Raw genomic sequence first — 20,498 nt, 5'->3', positions numbered from 1 at the left:
CAGAAACTTTGTAATATCCACTGAACAGCTGCTCTCTGGACAAAAATGCGTTGTTGCTGCCAGAGGTCAGGGGAGATGGCTTCACTGCTTCAAGCTAATAAGAAGACCACAATAACTCCACTTGTTACAATCAAGGTATGCAGAAGAGTATCTGAACACCCAATATGAAGGTGACACACTTGCCAGCTAAGAATAGGAACCTACAGTTCACACGACATCACCAAAATAAAAGGTTGCCCCATACTTTGGGCCCCTTAGTACCAATTGAGCATTGTTTAAACACCCGAGCCTACCTGAGTAATGTGGCTGGCCATCTCCATCTCTTTTTGACCACACTTTTTTGTGTGAAGGCTGTTTTCGTTCTCATTTCATGATGGCTGCTTCCAGCAGGAGTAATGCACTCAAAGTCACAAAGGTCCAAAGATTTCTTTTGATATAGCACTGTACTTCAGTGGCCTTCAAAGTCATGAGATCGTAATCCAGCATAGCACCTGTTGGGTGTGGTGGAATGGGAGAGTCACATCATTGATGTACAGCCAACAAATCTGGTGCAACTGTGTGATACTATTGTGTCTGAGGAATGGGGTCACGTTGTTGAAGCTGTGCCACAAAGAATTTAGGCAGTTCTGAAGTTTTTTAGTTTTTCCCAAGTGCTTTTTCAACAAAACAAGGGATTTTCAACATAGCATTTCTAAAAATACTAGTTTTCTTTAGAAAGCATAAAATATTTGTATTTACACACATTAACAGAATTATTTAAGAAAAACTAAAAATGATCAGTGGCAATATTATCAGCTCTCTGGAAAACTAAACCTTTTATTGAGCACAAAGCACTGCTGTGAACTGATGCGTTTTAATGCTTGAAGCTTGTAAAATCAAGTTAAAACTGAAGGTTATCTTAAAAAAGTATAAAAACTTGAGGAAAAAAAATATGATACTAAAAACAAAAGAAATCTGATTAAACTTGAGAAATAGAATTGTTGGCGCTTACACATAAGAAGATGGATATACAAAGTTATCACAGCGTATAGTGTATAACTATTGAAAAATCGAAGAGAGAGCCACACAGTATAGAACAAACCTGACAGAGGTAGGAAGCAAAAGATTTGAAGGACTCTAAAAAGAAAACTAGTGAAAGCTGTGTCTAAATTACTAATAACATTAGTGGATGACTAGCAAAGTGTCAAAAAGATGATCCTGCACAGAAATGGACAAAGAAAGGTTTGCAACCTTGCAGGAAACGTGTGAGACTTGTTTAAAGCTACAACAAGTCACAGCAGGCTGTTACCCAGAAAAAAGGATACACAATACACAATTGTCTATTAGTAACAGGGAGGCTAATAGTAATAGTTGACCCTGGTAGTTTTTGTAAAATAAAAACAAGCTGGTTTTTTGCATATCTCATATGTATAGGACCAACTACGAGATTCGTATTTCCCTGAGGTTAGTTAGGACATAGAGAGTGATGGTGAGGCATAAAGTGAAAGTTCCTCCTGCATGGAGGTTTTTTGTTTGTTTGTTTTTTTAAATTCCCCCCTAAATTATTGCTGTTCAGGGCATTCTCCAACAAGCTTGACTGAGAGAGCTGAGCAGCGATGTGTGAGACAGTTCTGTGAGCCTGTCTCTTCCTGGATGCAGTTCAGACTTGTGCCATTTTAAAAGTGATAAGTGAATGTTACCAGAGCCAGCCAAATAAGATTGTAACTTTTATGGAAAGGAAATAAATGTTGCTCATAAAACTGATGCATTCAGATGGCCTCGGATTAATGGAGGAGAATGCACATCAGAATGTGACTTTTGTTTCTCTCCTTTAATGGCCCATCATATTTGCAAGTGTAGGATGGCCAAGATGTTAACTTTGACCTTACATTGCAAAAATGTAAAAGTCATTTTTTTTCTTTCGCGTAAACTTTTTTCTATATGGGTTCCTTAGTCTGGATAGACATAGGTACAAACTGTAGCATAATTGGTGGGGACATACAATCACAAGGTGGTTTATTATTACATTTGTAATACTGAAAATCACCACAGACTTTTTCTTTAACTCACTTTAAAAGCGTGTGTGCTTTGATGTTTTTTGGAATTGGGGGTCATATTGCTAGACCCCATCTCAAAAATCCCATCTTGGGTCATCCTTAGCTTTGAGTTCAGTGTTATCTCTGGAGTCACAGATGATTTAAATTTTCACGAGATGTTCCTGATACCACGGTCCCTGGCAATTACGCCATGGTGTGCTGTGTGCGCGCTGTCTCATCTCATTTAGTATGATAGCGGTCTCTCTTAATCTCTCACCTCAGAGATGGTACAGAAGATGTCAGTAAATAAAGAGCAAACCAAACCAGCTGAATTACTGTTTCAGAGAGGAATCTGATGAGGATTTTGTTTCTTTCTTAACTTGCATAGTTAAATATAAAAAAAAAAAACAGATGAATATTTTAGGTCTGCATTAAAGCAAAAGTAAAAGTTATGCTTTTTGAAAAATCATGTTGAAAAGTCATTTTATCTCCCAAACTTGAAAGGACTGTTTCCAATCTTTGATGTTACTGTTCTCTCTTTATGGAGCCTTTGCCGTGTAAGGAAGAATGATTTTACACAGTATTTTCTGTGGTTACGTTTTAAATCTCAGTGATTTTGGCATTTATGATAAGTAAAGCTGCATTAGTTTGGTCACTTGAGATATATTGTAACATAAAGTCAGTGTGACCTGGATTTTAATGGTGCTGTATCTTAAAGGGCTTGTAGCCATCAGAGTACTGTGCAGTCCTACTCATTTGAGCTAACAAGGCACTGTGAGCTGAGCTGATTATATGTTTCTTTCCCACAGAATATCTTCAATAACCATATGCTGGATGTGAATGTCAGGTGGCTTGCGGTTCTGTACTTCAAAAATGGCATCGACAGATACTGGAGGAGAGTTGCACCTCAGTAAGTGCTTGCTTGTGTCACGTTCTCTGCTGCTAATCAGCCTCTCTATTCTGCCTTTCCATTTTAGACCTTTTCTTTTCTCTCCTGCAGCTCATCGTTTCCTTTCTTGTCTCTTCCACTCCTGAAGCATGTCTATTCATTGGTCTTAATCTCTTTGCCTGATTTTGAGGCTTTATTTTCAAATCTTTTTGTTTCATATTTGCAGTTGCAATTTTCTGTTTTGTCACAGCCTCCATGTCCTCCATTTTCCCATTGTCTTTCCTTCACTAGTTTTAGCTTACATCTGCATTTCTCTCTCCACCACTTCTCACAGCTGCCATTTCCCCCTTTTTTACCTTCTGTCCTGATTATTCATATCATTGTGATTTGATTTTATGCTCGGTTTATTCTTTTGTGTCTTTTGTCTGGTGTAAGATCGGATTTTAGTAGTCAAAACCTACAAATTTTCTTCGGGTACTTGACTAGCTGGCTTTTGTAAGGTTTGAATGGACGTTTGCTGTTAAACTCAGAGGAGAGGAGCTGGTTGGAGGTAATCGGTTCTGCCTAAGCACTCGTGGCCACTCTTTGACCGCTTTGCATTGTTGCAGTTCATTTTTGTTGTTGTTCTAAGTTTGGTAAGTTTTCTGCTCTTACCAAAGTTGATTCACTCTTGTCAGTAGTTCTGTAAACTAAATGTTACTTGGTGGAGTGCTGTGGTCCGTGGATTATTGATGCGATTACTTTTGGACAATGCCATTTACCCAGGGGTTGAATAGTGTGTGACTCAGCACAGTTCATGTGGTGTCAGTGTATGAAGTGTAGGCAACATGACATAACATTTTTGTTACAGCAGCTTACAGTAATAGACTTTAACTGAATTAATTTAAAAATGGCTAAAAAAAATAAATCTGTGAGTGTGTTGCCAGATTTAGTTAACTTGAGGTTTTGAAATACTTTGTCCAGGTACATTTACAATAGTTATTGTTTCTAAGTCATTAGTAAAGCCAAGTTTTTGCGTCAGTCCTTTAAATAAGCAATTATTGAACAGCAAGCCTTGGATTTTTGTCTCACTTTCTGAAGGAACTTTTAGTTACAGTACGGTAGAGTAGTAGATGATGATAAATAGTTTTAACAAGTCATTGTTAAAAAAGCTAATGCCCATTTCCATCCAAAATGGTGTTACTAGATACCATTACAGGCCGCACCAACTCGGCTCTGTGTCCTGGCTCATTTTAGCACGACTGTGCGACTTGGAGCTAATAGTGCCGTCATCAGTGTTAATGTAACACATGTGCTGCAGCTCAGAAATTCTCCTATGAAAAAGGTCAACTTCCTTTTTAATGGACTTAATGAAAAAGCCTAAATTAAGATGGTACAAATGTAAAAGGTAAAGCAGATTTACAATCAAATAATAATCAAATATTAAAACTACAGAGAGGAATACAGTTAAAAATATGACATTAATGGATAATACAGTAATTTACCTGTTTACAGTTACCCGCTCTGATCAACAGATGTTCCAGTGACTTCAAATTACAACATAAAAACTTAAAGCTGAAGAATTCTTACTTAACCTAATGTTAAACTGATAAATCTATTTGTTACATTTATGCCATCCCTGGTATACTGTCAGCTTTGGGAAAACCGCTGACCTGGATGCAACCAGAACCAACATTGTACAAACGAAAAGGACGTTTATGCAGAACCGGGTGATTTACATTTTTAGTTGGAAATCGGTTGATTTAGCTGAATTGTTATGATGAGTTAATTTTATGGAGTTGTACTGTAGTGTGCTCTAGTTTGACGAATGAATGAATAAATATTGTTAAAGTAGGATTTAAGTAATTTGCTTGTAAAATCACTTAAATTACTTGTAAAACAATAGAAAGCTGGCCTATATTCTCCACTGTTGCTGAGGGAGCGACTCACTTGAGCAACCTGCAGTTGCTAGAGAGGTTTTTACACCAAATCTGCTTTTTGTTCTGCATTTATTCAAATGCATTTTTGAAAATACATCTCCCTGCAACATATTATGTGGCTGGAAACACCCACATAATAGCCAGAACAACCTAATAAAATTTGGAGTTGAGTGTTTCCCTTTCAGGAAATTTTCAGTCTGTACATTGTGTTAAATCTTTTTGTGTCTCTCACTTGGTTGATATTTTTCGCCCTCAAATCATCAGATTTTCTAGCTCCTTGCAGACTTACAAGGACAAAATGGGGCTCAGGAGCATACTTGCTTACGTTAATATATCTTTTAATCTTTCATCCTGTATTTCTTTAAAGCTTGCCTCACCCCCGTATTCCCAAAATATGTGTGTGTAGCAAATCTTGTATTACTAATTTGCAATCTCCCTGCAAGTAATTTGACTTCCACCCATCTCGCTTCTCTTTCTGCCACGGGTTACAGCATGAGTCACTCCTCACGGTTCTTCAAATCAGATGCTTTCAATGTGCCTAACTTCAGCAGCAGCTGAATTAGAACAGCATAAAACAACATATTTTCTTGCATATTCACACAAATTGTGACTATTTTGCGACCTCCAAAGTATATCTGGTTTGGAGGACAGCAGGTTTATTCAAAGTTTACTAATTAATTAATGCATTTCACAGGATCTTCACTTAATAATGTAACACATTTAATTGATTTTAATGAATCCCTAACAGAGTTGGCTATTTTGTCATATTCATTATTGCCATAATATTAAAGTCTGTGATTTGCACGTCTAGAATCCAAATTGAGATAATAGGGGTCTCTTAGGATATGTGCTGCATTCAACAATGCCAGGGCGGCTGGCACTCGCTCCTTGTAATGCGACATGGTGGCTCAGTAGTTGGCATTCTCGCCTTCAGCTAGAAAATTCTGGGTTTAACACTTGGTCCTGTTTTATTGTGGATAATTTGAAGGAATATTCCTGCACACTACAGTCTGATTACTGTGTCTAAGATCAAAATGAATTCAATAAATCTGCAACATGAGGTACATGAATAAAGACATTGTGCAAAAAAGTAACAGTTTATCTATGTTAGGTCTACAATTAATGTGCAGTAGTATGCAAAAGTCTTGAGCCACTCCTCATTTCTTTATATGCAGTGATTTATTGAAAGGTTCAAATATACATGGAAGTACAGTATGGAAGGTCAGTATTTGAGATGACCACCTTCTTCATCACAGTCTCTCTTATGCAAGCTTTCTTATGACATCTTCAAGTAGTTTTAACGAATAGTTTTCAAACTTCTTAAAGGACATTCAAAGCTCTTCTTTGGATCTTGGTTGCCTTTGGTTTCATTTACTATCAAGGTGATCCCACACTGCTTAAATAATGTTGAGGTCCGGGCTCTGGGGATGCCAGTCAGTGTCTTATTACGTCCATTGTGTTTTTTTTTATTTATTTATTTTTTATATATCCAGGAATGTTTTTACTACATTGACAGGGTGTTTGGGATCATTGTCATGTTGAAAAATTAAGCTGTTGCCAATCTGATGCTTTCCATATGGTACTGCATGATTCTTAAGAACATGACCATCAGATACTGTTCATGTGCAAGAACGTCTGGCTGCTTGGAAGTAAGAAATGAAAGGTGGTTTAAGGTTTTTGCGCAGTACTGTGAAAGCAAAATTACTGTGGGGCAAGATTCTTTTAAAGTAATACTGAAATACTGTACTCATTTATCTATAGACATTTTCAAATGTGTCTGTTTTTCTATATTAAGTGCTGCCTTTGTCTTTTTGTCAGCTTTATTGTTTCATCTCTCTCGACCTCTCTACTTCCTCTGAACAGCTTTTTGATTGGTTTGTTCGCAGTGCATTATCAGAAGAGGAGAAGACGTCATTGCGTGCTGGTCTAATCACAAACTTCAACGAGCCTGTCAATCAGGTGAGCAGGGAAAAAGGAGAAGGAAATAAATATGTTTGATCATTGTATACTGATGAATAAAACACTGATTTTGATTGAAGTGCTTTTATCAAAACCAGATAAGTTACAAAGGATCTGACTGACAGCATTAAGATTTTTTAGGCTGTCACAATGCGACTCCATAGAATGAGATTTGAAAGTGATGAAAGCTGCTAATTTTGCATACTGGGACTTTATTTGATGTTGAAGTTTCTCGATAGACATTTTTTGGGGGGGGCTGTGTGGGGAAGGTTACAACAAACAAATAATTCAGGAGTCAAGCAGCGTAATACTGAGGGGACGTGGAACTTGGCCCTAAATGATGGCCATCCATCTTGGTTTCTACAGGTTGTATGTCCCTGTGGGACAGCTCTCGAACATCAGGACTGATCGGGTCCATATGGCAAGCAATGAATACGATTTGGACACCATATGTCTCTCTAGTCACAGCCTCTCGTGGAGTCCAAATTTCATGAGGGTGCTTTATGCTTGTGCGTGAGAGAGTGAGTGTAACTTGTGTACAAATTGACTTACTGATGCTTGTGAGGATGCAAGTTTAAATACTTAACTGTGTACTGCAAGACATTCTGAGATAAATCTTTTATACAACCATAAGAACAAAAACTCACGCAAGGTTTTCACATTTAAAAAAAAAAAAAAGCTATTTGGAGTATCAAATAATATAAAGAGCTTTATCATAAAATGTCCATTAAGTCTTGAGGTATAAAGTGTCTTTTTCATTTTGAGCTTGAAATTAATCTCGAAGTATTAAGTGTCTTACCGGCAGTTTGTGTTGGAGTAATGAGCAGACTTGAGCAATATTTGCTCAGCTGTTGGGCTCAGTGGAAAGCCAATAAAAAAAATATGAGAAGTGAAGCTGTTACCAGATCATGTGATGCACATTGCAGATATAGCTCAGGCACAAGCACTCTATTTTAAAAATCAACTTAATCCATGCAACTGATTCCCTATCTGTCTCCAGATGCATGTACTATGTACACTGTGTTGATTGTAAAAGTTTGATATTCTGTGTCGTATTTGTTCGAGCTACTTATTTTTAAAAGAGAACCACGTAATAAAATTCCCATCAAGTTTGCTCCACCTTCTGCTGTGTTTATGCTTTGCCCCTGGTCAACTTCTCTTTCCTGCATGTATTTTTTTTTTCTCCAACAGATAGCAACCCAGATCGCAGTACTGATAGCCAAGGTGGCCCGTCTGGACTGCCCCAGGCAATGGCCAGAGCTCATCCCCATTCTGCTCGAGTCTGTGAAGGGTCAGGATGGCCTGCAGCAGCACAGAGCGCTGTTAACCTTCTATCATGTCACCAAAACTCTAGCATCCAAACGACTGGCGCAGGACAGACGGCTTTTTCAGGATGTAAGTCCACAATATTAGCTGGTCCAGTGTTGATACAAAATTCTATTACAACCTTTTTGTTCTCCATTGCTTCTTATTCTTCTTAGTGTTTCTTTTAGCTGTGTTTTGCTCTTTATACATCAGTTGTATATACCTGAATAAAAGGTTATGTTAGGTAAACAGTGAAACCTTCTGGATTTTTATACGTTGCAGGTTGCAGCCTCCTGCTCTCTGCAATATAACTTTTTTTCTTTGTTGCTATTTTTTTCCTCCTTCAGAAGATTTTGAAAATGAATAGATGAATACTAAGATTATCCTGAGACTTGCGTTGTTTTTTTTTTTTTTCCAGTTTTAGGTTTTTGTCTCTAGGAGATGCTGTTTAGCTTCTGTTAGAAGCATGTTAAATACAAGATTTAAAGTAAAAATATTCCCTTGTCATACATGACTCAAGCATGGTTGACTTGTTTAGAAATGGTTATCAGCGTTTCCGTGTCTTTGTTGATATTGCGTTGAGACAAATGAACTTTTGAGTAAGTATTTCTGGTATTTCTGGTGAATACAGCGTACATTATACAATATTTTTCTTTCATGCTTGATTTAAATTTGAGTTTAAAAAAAAGGCCATTTGTGGAGAGAAGGATTTTAGAGGAATGAGATGATCAAGCAGAGGGAAGATGGAGACCAACAGAGGGTGAAAGGACATGAGAGCAGTGGCTGAGACCAAATAGTTGGATCCCAGGCAGAGGTGTCCTGTATGCCAAAATTTCTGCCCTTAGGCAACACAAGAAACAAAGGCAGCCTGAGCCCCATTAAACAGCGCACTCATTTAATGATGCACTGATGACTTTGACACTGAATCTCCTCTCTTCCTCCTCTCCTCTTTTCTCCTCTCCTCCTCTCTTCTTCTAATAATCATGTGTATACTTATTCATACAAACATTTTGCTTATGCTGTAATTATATTCTCAGATAGTAATTGGATAGTAATTCTAAGACTGGTAACGCTGTTTATTTCATTGGGATCCGGTTTAGTTTGGCAGTGTGAAAGATTACAAAAAAGTATTGTAGTGTTGGAGGGCCATTAGGGAGAGGATTAATTAAAAAATCGGGTTCGCCTTAGGACCTTACAGACCTATACTTAAAGGCACCTTAATGGTTTTTAATTTTTTTTATGTTCTTTTTGATTCATGGGGTAGAAAATGCAAATGGCAAGGATGTACTAGTTTTTTTTACACAGATGTAGCACAGTGAGGAATAAAAAGGGGGATTAGAAGGTAGACTGCAATGCACCTGTCAACTGGAGTAGGTTGTTATATTTTTTTTGAATGTCTGTAACATTTGGAAACTGTGTATTGACGCTTTGATGCAATTTACCTGTTGTGCATTCACAGAATGTAATGAAACTGTAAAAACCCATATAAACAATAGCGTATTAGTCTACTGAAACACCAAGACTGAGGAAGTCATGAGAACAATATGAAGTTGTTTTCTAAACTTGGCTCATCACTTTTAGGCTCCATGGGTTGGATTAGTCTGGGATGTGAGGAATGGAAAACGACAAGCTGTAGAGAAATCTCTCCGAAGAAGAAACTTGCCAATCTTGCGGTTTCTCTAAAGAATATATCAAAGCCTATGCTGTGCTGTCAAAGTAGGGATTTCTCTTTGAACAGCTGAACATCAACTTAACCACTGATTCTCAGATTTCTCCCACTTGACTCTTGAGTGTTACCAAGAGCGCAAAGTTCCTCTGGCTAGAAGTTGCTTGCTTTCCTTGTTTGATATATGGTGTTCACAATTTTCCACAGAGTAATTTTAATGTGGGTTTCTTGTTTATCATAATCAAATAGCAAAGACTTGACTGTTATCCCACTGCAATGTTATTGTCAATTTTGAATAGTTAATGAGATTTAATAGTTAGAATCCCCCCCCCCCCCCCCTTACACTTACTCTCTTCCTTTGGCAGATTTGTTGGATGTTTTAAGCAGACATTGTCACACTTGGCTGATAGAACTGAGTGCTTTTTATCTACCTTTGATGATCTTGTTTTGCATCTACAGGAGGGGGAAAGTGTAATTGGTTTGAGCCCAAATAATACTGAGACTATAATTGGAAGTTCATTTGGAGCTAAATTAGACCTGTTATTCACAGGTCCATCTTTCCTTCCTGTTTGTTTGAGTGTATCACCAGCAATTGAGTTCCTGATGTTCCACGTAGGGACGCAGCGATTTAATAGCTGCTCTCCAACAACGACCTTGTTGTCACCATATCAACCAATAAAATAACATTTTCAGATGTCAGTGGCCGACGTTTACCTGTAGTCACATTAATTTACTGGCAAAGTGATCCAAGATGGTGTGCTGAAGGGATATTTTTAATGTTAATAAACCAATAAACAATAAAAAACAGGTAAATAAAAACAAAAGTAGGTTCTTGTACAAAGCTACACTCATATTAGCCCAGAATTTCTTGCGCATTTATGTTGAGTGAAATGACCTCAAATGCTTTCGAGACCCAGATTAACCCAGGTGTGCCTGACCAAAATGTTAATGTGTATGTTGGCAGCTGGCATCGGGCATCTACAGCTTTGCATGCTCCCTGTGGAGCCATCACACAGACTGCTTCCTCCAGCAGATCTACGCCAGAGATGAGGCTGCGGCACTCAGCTCACTGGAGAGGACACTACTCTCTCTTAAAGGTAGCAACACTTGCACAGACACATGCACGCATGCCACAAACCTGCATTATCATGCAAAGACATGCAGTCACCTATTAGCACAACATGGTAATATAATCATCATGATCCCACCATTTGATTAAAAACATAGATAATTGAACATGCAAACTTGGAAGTATTAATATATGCAGCTACTTAGTGAAACACTAATTATGAGGAGATGCTGAATAGAGTTAATTTTTAATTAGTGAAAATCCTGCATAGTGATGTTTTTGTGCTCCTTTTAGTGCTTCGCAAACTGACAGTCCATGGATTTCAAGAGCCACAACAGAATATGGAAGTAATGGTGAGTCTCAAGTTATTTCAGCTGTGGCTGCTTTAGTACCTCTCATATTTGGGAAAGCTGATATTTTTCTGTTGGTGTTTTGGGTCAAAAATGACTCCAGTCACAGCGTGCAAAATATGGATGGCCACGATGATTGAAAGTGCCTTGAGCCTTGTCTCGGTTCAAAGAGTCCGGAGCTCTTCTCTCACTTCTAGTGTGAAGAAAGTTTGACTCCATGAAACTGTTAATTCAATTTAGTTTAAATCTGGTTTAAAAAAAAATCTTTAGCATGTGCCTGGATAGGGCTTTGGTTTCCTCATGGCTCAGAGTTAATGGAATCATTTGCACAAACTGTCCCAGTTCTTTGAACTCCAGTTTCATATTCTGAGTATCTCCTGTTTGGTGAAAGAATAATAATGAATGCTGAACAAGAATAATTGATAAACCATGTTCCTGGTTATTTTTTGAAGGATTAAGGCTTTTTGAATTTGATTTTAGCCAAGAAAATTCATGCTTTGAATTTTAATGTATTTTAAGTACCAAAATAAAATGGAAAACATTTTGGTGCATTTACCTGTTCTGTACCTAAACGAATTATATCTTGAGCACATTGTACAGTCCTATAATGCTGCTAACTATACTGACGATAATTATTATTTTTTTTATCAGATAACCTTTTCAGTATAGCAAATTGAATGCACTTAGGACTAAATTATCTACTAATGCAGTGAAAAAATAGATATAAACCTTTAGGCTTACTGATTTAAAGCTTTCAGGTGCTACCTAACATTCAGTGAAGGTAAGTGCTCTTGAGGGTCTGAAAAGAAAATTACCTGAAATCGCTATGCTGTATATGTAGGCAAGTGAAAAGAACATAAATGAATTCCATGTAAAACTGTGATGAGCAGTATTTCTTATTTTCCTGGATTTATGCTTTTTTTCACCTAAAGGATGCCAGCACTGGTATAACCTGTGGGCTGAAATATATATAACAATATAGCCTCGGACAGATGTGACCTCATCAGATCTTTCATTTAAAAAAAACAACAAAACTTCTCAGTTTTTGTTTATCTTCTGTGAATTTTAACTCGTAGTAAAATGTACATTTGTTACATATTCATACACACAGTGTGATTAAATTGACAGATCCCAAACTGTTGTATTTTTGTTCTCTGGTCTTTTTTTGAAAGCACTGAGTAATCATCTATGGTACAGGCTGGAAAATGTTAGTGAACCTCTGTGTTAATGACTTCCCCAAAAGCTATTTGGAGTCAGGGTTTCCAATTAAGTAGATTAGATTGGAGGTGCAGGTCGTATGTTGTTGCACTCTGTGAAAGTAAAGGCAGTCAATAACAACTTTGACATTAAAGATATGCTTGAAGCTATCCAGAATTGCTGGCTATTACTAATTAATGATATACATACATATAGGTTCTGTCAATCTATTAAAGCCAGAACAACTGAAAATTAAAAATAAATGTTAGTTGCCAAAGGGGAATTCAGTTTGTCCTTTTGTCTTTGATACAATGTAAGTCGTCACAAAAGGTCAATGAGTCATTAACATTAAAAATGGGGTCTGTTGTTGCTGTGCCGTTTCTGTCTTTGTGCTTCTGCTGTTATGTTTCTGTCATTTCTGATTTTTATTGCTTTATTTGTTTTTTTCCTGCTTTTTTATGCTTGTAGATGGCAAGGACATTTTTATGACAGAAAAAAATGTTTACTGCGCCCTGTTTCTCCACTAATGAGACGACAACTTAGCCTCCAGGCTGAAGGTTATAAGATGGTCACAATATTTTCATTAAATGGATGTTTGCCTCATGCTTTCACTGGTTATTCCAGCTCATTGTAGTGTTTCATATTTAATTTACATTGTTGCTTTTCTTAGTAATTACTACTTTGATAGCTGTTTTCAATCTCCTGGTGCTGAATAAACACAGGAATATGCCTACCTTGAATCTACTTAGGCAACTATGTTTTAATATAACTCACTATGTTAAAATCAAGTTCTTTAAAATATTAATATTAGGCTCCAACTGTGCACTGGAAGAAGTTGTGTAATCTTTTAAAAATAATTAGGCGTTGAAGGTTCTCACATAAACAAGCAACATAATGCCATTATGACTAAGCACAGAGTAACTATCTTAAACTGTTTAATGCTGTATTTACACTTGGAAAAACAGTGGTTTGAACCTGACATGACAAAAAGGAATCCCATTGTGTGCAATGATCTTGTTGCCTTTCAAATGATTGCTGAAAAGATGGGGACCAGGTCTGCAACTACTCACAGTGAGGTGCAGTCTTGAAAGAGACTTTGGTGCATCAACATAGCAATAAAATGGCAAGAAGATATAGTCAGTCTCCTATCAGTCTGTTATAAGATTGCGATTGAATGGGGTCAAATTTGCAATCTACTTTGATAAGTAAAATTTGCAAAATCTGTTGTAAACGTGTTGCCGTCTACATACGCAGAAGTTCACATTAACTACCACATTAATTACTTGCATTCAGAGTCCAGCCAGAGTCTTGTAGATCTGAAAGAGAATTCCCTCCTCTGATAGTGATGTAGCTGCTGTGGATGGAGATTTATCTACAGAATGATATGGGCACTCAGCAGTCTTGCTTTTATATAGGAATATAATCGGAATACAACCAGTTAGCAACCATTTGAGTCGACTCCCCTGTTGCACAGAGATGCGTCATAGCCAAGTTGTGACTGTCTCACATTGATTGCAATGTGTTGGCAATGGCAATTATTATCTGCAATGGCAATTATTTGAAAAGCTGTCTGAGAGTGATTGCAGCGAGTCTGAGTCAGACCCTTGATTGTTTGGAGACAAAGGAAAATGTTTCCTTTTTCCAACATTTCTTTCTTTTTATTGGACATAACTTAAAGTTATTGTTGGGGGAAAAAAAAGCTGATTCAGAGTGGGTAATGTCTCTTAAATCAATTTAAAAAACAGTTAATAAGAAATTACCCTTTTTTCTGAATAGAAATCTTATAGTTATTCACTCTTTTGCCATGTGTTAAGCTTTTTACCCCTCAGCTCAAAAGACTGATGGGAAATTGTCACTACCACACCGGCGGGCGGCATGGACACGCAAGTTTGAGTGTGATAACTCAAGAATAAGTGCACTGAGGAGTTTCAATTGATGTCATAGGTGTGTCTATTAGAAGGCTGAGGGGTAGCACTGGCAGTTGCCAGTATTTTTTAATAATTCAATAATAATCTAATTTAAATTGTTTTGAATGTTTTTAGCTACTGCTCCATGTTTTTTATTTAAGTTTGTTGGAGAGTTGTGATGTTTATGGATGTGTCATGCTTATGTGTTGATTAGTTCTTTAAGAATTTGATGAGTTGTCACCTCTCATTTTGCTCTTCCTTTGATGATGGGTGTGATGATGAAGAAAACCCTTTTAATTTATATTGCATGATCTAATTTCCAGTTCCCTTTCAAGGTCATGTTTCTGTCAGGAACTGAAGTGAAGTGTCTGTAGGTTACTGGGTTGCTTGAGTTGCTTCATTGATTTTGATAGCTGATGTGTGTCAAATGTTCTATAACAAAATAATAAGAATCATGCTATAAGATGAGCCTGATATTATGTGTATAAAGGACACCTTTTATATGCTATAACTTATGTTGATTGAGCACCCTTTTCACATAATAACTGTAAAAAAACTGTAACCCTTGAAAATTTCTAGTTTTCTTTCAGATTTTAAGTAATCAGTAACAGATAAAGTAATGATGCTCATTCCTGTCAGTCTACATTCTAGACATTTAATTTGTACTGTTTTGCTCAGACATTATTATTACCCAACAATAGCTATGAACCAAAAAAAGACTTTTTTTTAAATATGTTGTGACACTCGGTTTTAACTATGTCCTCTTCTTATGAAATTATGAGGGCTCAAAAATACTCAAAAAATGAAATACAGCAAAAATTCAACCCATTCATTGCTTAATGTCATAATTCTGCATTGTTTCACTAAATATACAAAAGTTGGTATACACAAAATAAAACAGTTAGCCACTTATGAAGTGGTCAGGAACTGACTGACTTTACATAGAATGATCCTAAAAGGCTTGGTTAGTTGGTCTTGCTGTAGTGCTCATTGAATATAGAGACTAATTTCTTTGTTCTCCTCATACAATAGTGTGGATTTGTGTTTGCTTCCAAGGAGCAAAACAAAGTGGTGTTGAGCAATAGTTCTGCAGGCTTTGTGAAGGTCTTTGAAAGTTTTTCTGTGGACACTTTCTTTTTTGGTCATTTTCAGTCCAGTTCAGTCCAGTCCTTGTACCTGACCATTTTCAGAGGAGGTATTTTTGTTAAAGCCAATTAGGTGTTATTAAAAAAAAACCCACCTAATTCAAGGGATCAACTAGTGTTGTGCTATACAAATAAATTTGATTTGATTTGTGTTTACACATGACAGATAGGATAGCGAAGAACAAATTTTAAATTGTGTTGTTTACTGAAAGCACATAATTTGTTCCCATTTATTTAGTTCAGTGCATAAAACACCCCACCAAAGATGACAAACTAATATTTTTGCACCAATAAGGTGATTCCCAAAGAGCGATTAGCTGAAAACATGATATATCATGGCATGTTGTGCAGTGCCCTAAAAACAAACAAAAAACTGGATCAAGTGGATGATAAAAGAAGTGTCAGGCCTAAAACTGAAACCTGAGAAATGGATCTGACCTTTCAGCTGATCAATCTACTGTTCACTGAAGCTTCAACAAAAATGGTCTCAGCTGAGGGGTGATAATCAAGAAGCCATTTGAAAGGAAGGGAAATAGGAAGAAAAGGTTTGAGGTATGACAAATTACACAAGAACTATACTGAAATTGAGTTCTAACTGGCAACAGGTCTTATGGAGTGATAAATGCGAACTTGAAATTTTTTCGTTCAGATTGTTGTCAGTATCTACAGGGGAGACCGAGAGAGGTACAGTAAAACACAGTGGAGGCTTTGTGGAGGATCCACCATCAAATACTATCTGGAAAATGTTGTTGGTAGGCAATAGCTTCATTCTTCAGCATGGGGGTTATCCTAAACACACTGCCAGTGTAGTAAAAGCATATCTGCATAAGGTTAGTGGTTCGATGGCTGGTTGCTCCAGTCTGTATGATAAGTATCCTTGGTTGAGATACTGGACCCAAGTTGCTCTCCAATCTGTTCATTGGAGTGTGTGGAGTGTTAGATAGAAAGCACTTGGGTAGAAAAGGATTGAAAAAAGTGCATGTATAAGTGAGTGACTAAAGAAGATTGAGCGCTTAAGTGGATTAGGAAAGAACTATATAAAAACCAGTTTGGTGCATAAGAACAATGGAACACAACTCATCCTAGATTGGCCTCCCCAGAGCCCAGACCTCAACATCACTGAAGCAATGTGTGATAAAACCGACATAAAATGGAACAAAAGGCAACCAACATCCAAAGAAAGCTTTAAATGTCCGCTTAGAAGTTCAGAGAACTGTCCCTTAAAATTACTTGAAGGCTGTAAGAAAACTTGCATAAGAGTTCAGGCTGTGTTGGAGAATAAATGTGGGCATCCCAAATGGAACAAAGCGGTGGACTGATACTTTTGCACATTACTTTAAGCCATTGATTTTAGTGTCCAGTGTATTCAAATTCCACATTTTCAGAAGAATGAGCTGTGCAGTCATCTGTTCTAAGTTGGCACTTCCCCTGAACTCTGCTTAGTGTGTCACAGCTCTATGGCATCGTTTATGGAGTTCATACTTGTGGTCCCATTAAAAAGTTGTTTTACAATGAATCTCTTTACACATGACATGAGCGTTTTGAAAAGATTACGTTTGTTTTGTTCTCACCACAGTGACTGCATTATTGCAGAACTGCAGTGAGTTGGAAAATACTGTCTCTAAGAATAAAGAACATTGTCACTCTGCACACAGGCTGCCACAGTGATGAATTGTAAAACTCATTTTGCAGTTGATAATCTTCCTGGCTTGATTGTCAAACAATCACTAAAAGAGTGAGGATGCAATAGAATTTCAATAGAGCACGTTCGACATAGACAAAACACACTAAAGCTGGATGAATAACATCCAGGAGCTTTCCAGCATCTTGGTGTCACTCCATTCCAAAAAGTTATGCATTAAAAAAAAGGCACATTCACTTGTGCCATTGTAAAACTGGTCTGTGCCCATATACTTGATCACAGAGCTAAAACATTCACTACTTAAATTGCCACTTACTGCCTTTCCCTTAGATCTTTTCTCAAAGCGAACTAGCCTATTTGACACTCATCTGCCTTTTTCATCTCCTACTTCTCACAGTACTGCTGACATACCCATTTGATGACTATCACTCTGTATCCATTTGCCATCTCTGTTCATTTTGCTGACATTTGTTTGCGTTTCTCATCCTTGTGCATTCTTCCCTGGCATTGCTATTAGCCTCATTTCCCTTCCTCTTTAGTTCTAGAATATTTTTTGACATGGCTAATTTGATTGAAAATTATTTTCCACCCCCCTTTCACAGTTTGTAATTTCCTACATGCTCCATTTTGATATCCCCCCGATGCACCTTGCCTATACTCCTCTGTCTAAATCTCACCATGAGCATATCGAACGCTTGCTGTGAACCGTGTTCTCTGTAATTTTCCACACTGTCTTCTGTGCTCCACTTGTGACCCCCCCGTTTCTTCACTCACTCTTTTTAGGACCTTTAGTTGTTGACTAGACTGTGTTGGCTGAACGCGTGATTAATGCCACTGCTGTTGACCTCAAGGGTGCACATTATTGCAGAACTAAACAGTTGTGTCTCCATCTATCATCTAATTTCCCATGCTAAGCCATGACTATACCAGGCTACAGAAAATTAATTCTCTTTCATACCGAGTAGCTGTATACTCCTGAATAAAGCTGCAAGCATCCCCACCTACACAAATACCAAAAGTTATTCCCTTGTCAGTATATATCCCCTGGAGCAATACTAATGAAGCCATCATCAGTGATTCAAATGCAAATGTCAGAGATTAAACTTTATTTCACCCTCTCTTCCTTTTTAGGGCTTCCTGAATGCAGTGTTTGAAAGGCTAAAACAGTTCTTGGAATGCTGTAAGTATATGTTGCTTTCTTTTTCCTTAAGTATATGATTGTAGGCTTCACACTTCAGTAAAGGTGTTAGTGGTGCTTCATGTAGTGCACGCAGAAGGCATTTCCTGAAAAGTCTCCGATAATTTATAATTTCTGAAGTTAGGTGGTCGCATTGAAAATGAAAAGTTCAGAGAGAGTCATCCTAACGAGCCTTGTTTTTCATTAATTTATATTCTGAAGTATTGGAACATGTCTAATTACAAGGTTTTTTTTTAATTAAAAAAATAGTTTGAATTAAAGACATCCTAATCTATGAATATTTTATGTCTTGAGGAAAAAATTAAAAGACATAATGAATTGTCTTTGATAATCATGTGCGTGCGCATGTGAACATAAGTTCAAGGTATAAAAAAAGCACGACATAATCCCACCTATCAGCCGCTCCTATCCTATTATTTGCCTCTTTTCCTTGATATTATGTTGTTTTAGTTGTGATGATAGTTCTTTACTGTCGTTTTTCAACGTTTTCCTGACCTGTAGTTTTATATTCGGGTTATGAGCAGCAGTTGAATTTAAAACAGTATTTCTTTCACTTCACAAACTTCAAACTCAAAAAGCCAACATTGCTATTTAATAGTGTATTTAATGAGTTTCAACAGTGCTGCTCAAAACAACCCGAGGGTGTGTGGAATGTATCCTGTGTTTTACTTTATCACAGCCTTTGAGTGGGGACTTCTTTTGATGGAAGGTATTTGCAATTTTGGGCCATGTTGTTCTAGATACTAAAGTGTCACAGAAATTCATCCAGGAATTTAGAATCTACTTTTAATCTAATCTCCAAAGATCCCTTTTTGGTTTTCTTTCATCTGGATCACAATTGGCCTGTGAGGTGTGACTACACGGTTGTTCACGATTAGTCTGTGATCAGCAGACAAAAAGCCTGTTGCTTCTTTGTCAGGAATGTGTATTTTTCCATTATTTTCTGTTTGATAATAAAAATTTTCTGGCTCTGTGGACAATAAACCATGAATACTAATATTCCCTCCTTAATACTAGAGTTGACGTATGCTTTAGCTATTCTGTAAATAAATTGTAAAATGGGAAGGGTCCGGAGTGTTAACATTTAAAAAGCAGGGACCATTGATCTTATCTGTCTTGACTTTTTTCTCACGTTTTTCTTTTAGCAAGTCCTAGTCCTTGTACTTCTGATAGCATAAGACAGTATCTGCAGCCCATTCAGGTTGCACAAGTAGCCTAGCTCCTCCAGAATGTACATGGAGCCAGTACATGGTGTTGGAAGAAAACTTGCTTTGTTTTCTAGCAGTTTCAGGAGAGTGGGACAGGGTTGTAGAACGGCAACCCTGAACGGCATCAGCTCTTCAACAAAAGGTGACAAAATGACTTCTAATGTGCAGGTTCCTGACCAAACTGTCAGAAAAAGACTTCATGCAACACTCACGAAGTCCCAACATCCATAGTGGGACCTGTGCTCACAGCCCAGCACCATGGACGTTGGCTGCCTGTTTTACCTAATTGAAGTCATGACTTCGGTCAGAACCAGACTCCGTAAAGTCCTGTTTATGGAGCCATTGATTTTCTTGTGATGATCAAGTGTTCCTTAAGTTTTTTTGAGCAGTGCAGTTCCATCAGGTTTCTCATGCCCTTGTGCTGGATTTCTATCCACTGGGAACTACTTGGGTCATTGGCAGCTGCGTAAGCTTACTTTCCTTCTCATCTTGCTATTTATGGTCTCTTTTTCTTTTCTATAAAAGCATCCAATCAGTTTGAGATAAATCTCAGGCACAACTCCACCATCTGCCGTAGCAGCAGATGTTGAAAAATATCATTAGCAGTATCAGTCAGTACTATCACTTCTAATATTCACCCTGCTGATGGCAGTGGAGACAGGATCATGGTCCTGTTGGTATTTTGGCCTGAGAGATAGGGGAAACGGAAAGACAGCTCAGTGCTTGTGGTGAGAAATATCAGCTCTGCACAGTCTGATAAGGTCAGCTATATACACTGGTATCTTGGGGACGATGTTTGTGGTCCATTCTGATGTCAGACTCTTTATCTTTGAGGTTTTTACTCCAAGACAGATGGCCTGTCTGTTTTTGTCAGTTACTATATTCTTGTAATATACATATATATTTTTTTCTTAGCTGCTTATCTTTTAATAACAATGAATAAATGTTTAATTCTTCAAATATGTTTCTTTGCTTAATAAATATATTTTTGATCGCTCAGATATTGGTTCCTTAGTACGTGGGTGACTT

At 37.4% G+C, this 20,498-nt stretch overlaps 1 protein-coding gene across 1 annotated transcript in view; it reads left to right on the top strand.

The window, feature by feature from the left end:
• ipo11 (importin 11) overlaps window positions 1-20,498 on the top strand; it is a 124,520-nt gene that overhangs the window by 9,229 nt on the left and 94,793 nt on the right. Inside the window, exons 3-8 of the mRNA XM_085181588.1 lie at window positions 2,825-2,925; window positions 6,710-6,782; window positions 7,974-8,177; window positions 10,718-10,850; window positions 11,117-11,175; window positions 18,195-18,243. Coding sequence (XP_085037714.1) covers window positions 2,825-2,925; window positions 6,710-6,782; window positions 7,974-8,177; window positions 10,718-10,850; window positions 11,117-11,175; window positions 18,195-18,243 — 619 coding nt within the window. The remainder of the gene's footprint in view (window positions 1-2,824; window positions 2,926-6,709; window positions 6,783-7,973; window positions 8,178-10,717; window positions 10,851-11,116; window positions 11,176-18,194; window positions 18,244-20,498) is intronic.

Source organism: Neolamprologus multifasciatus, chromosome 12 (genome assembly GCF_963576455.1).
Source record: "Neolamprologus multifasciatus chromosome 12, fNeoMul1.2, whole genome shotgun sequence".
Lineage (NCBI taxonomy): Eukaryota > Metazoa > Chordata > Actinopteri > Cichliformes > Cichlidae > Neolamprologus > Neolamprologus multifasciatus.
This window is presented reverse-complemented; position numbering and strand designations above follow the sequence as displayed.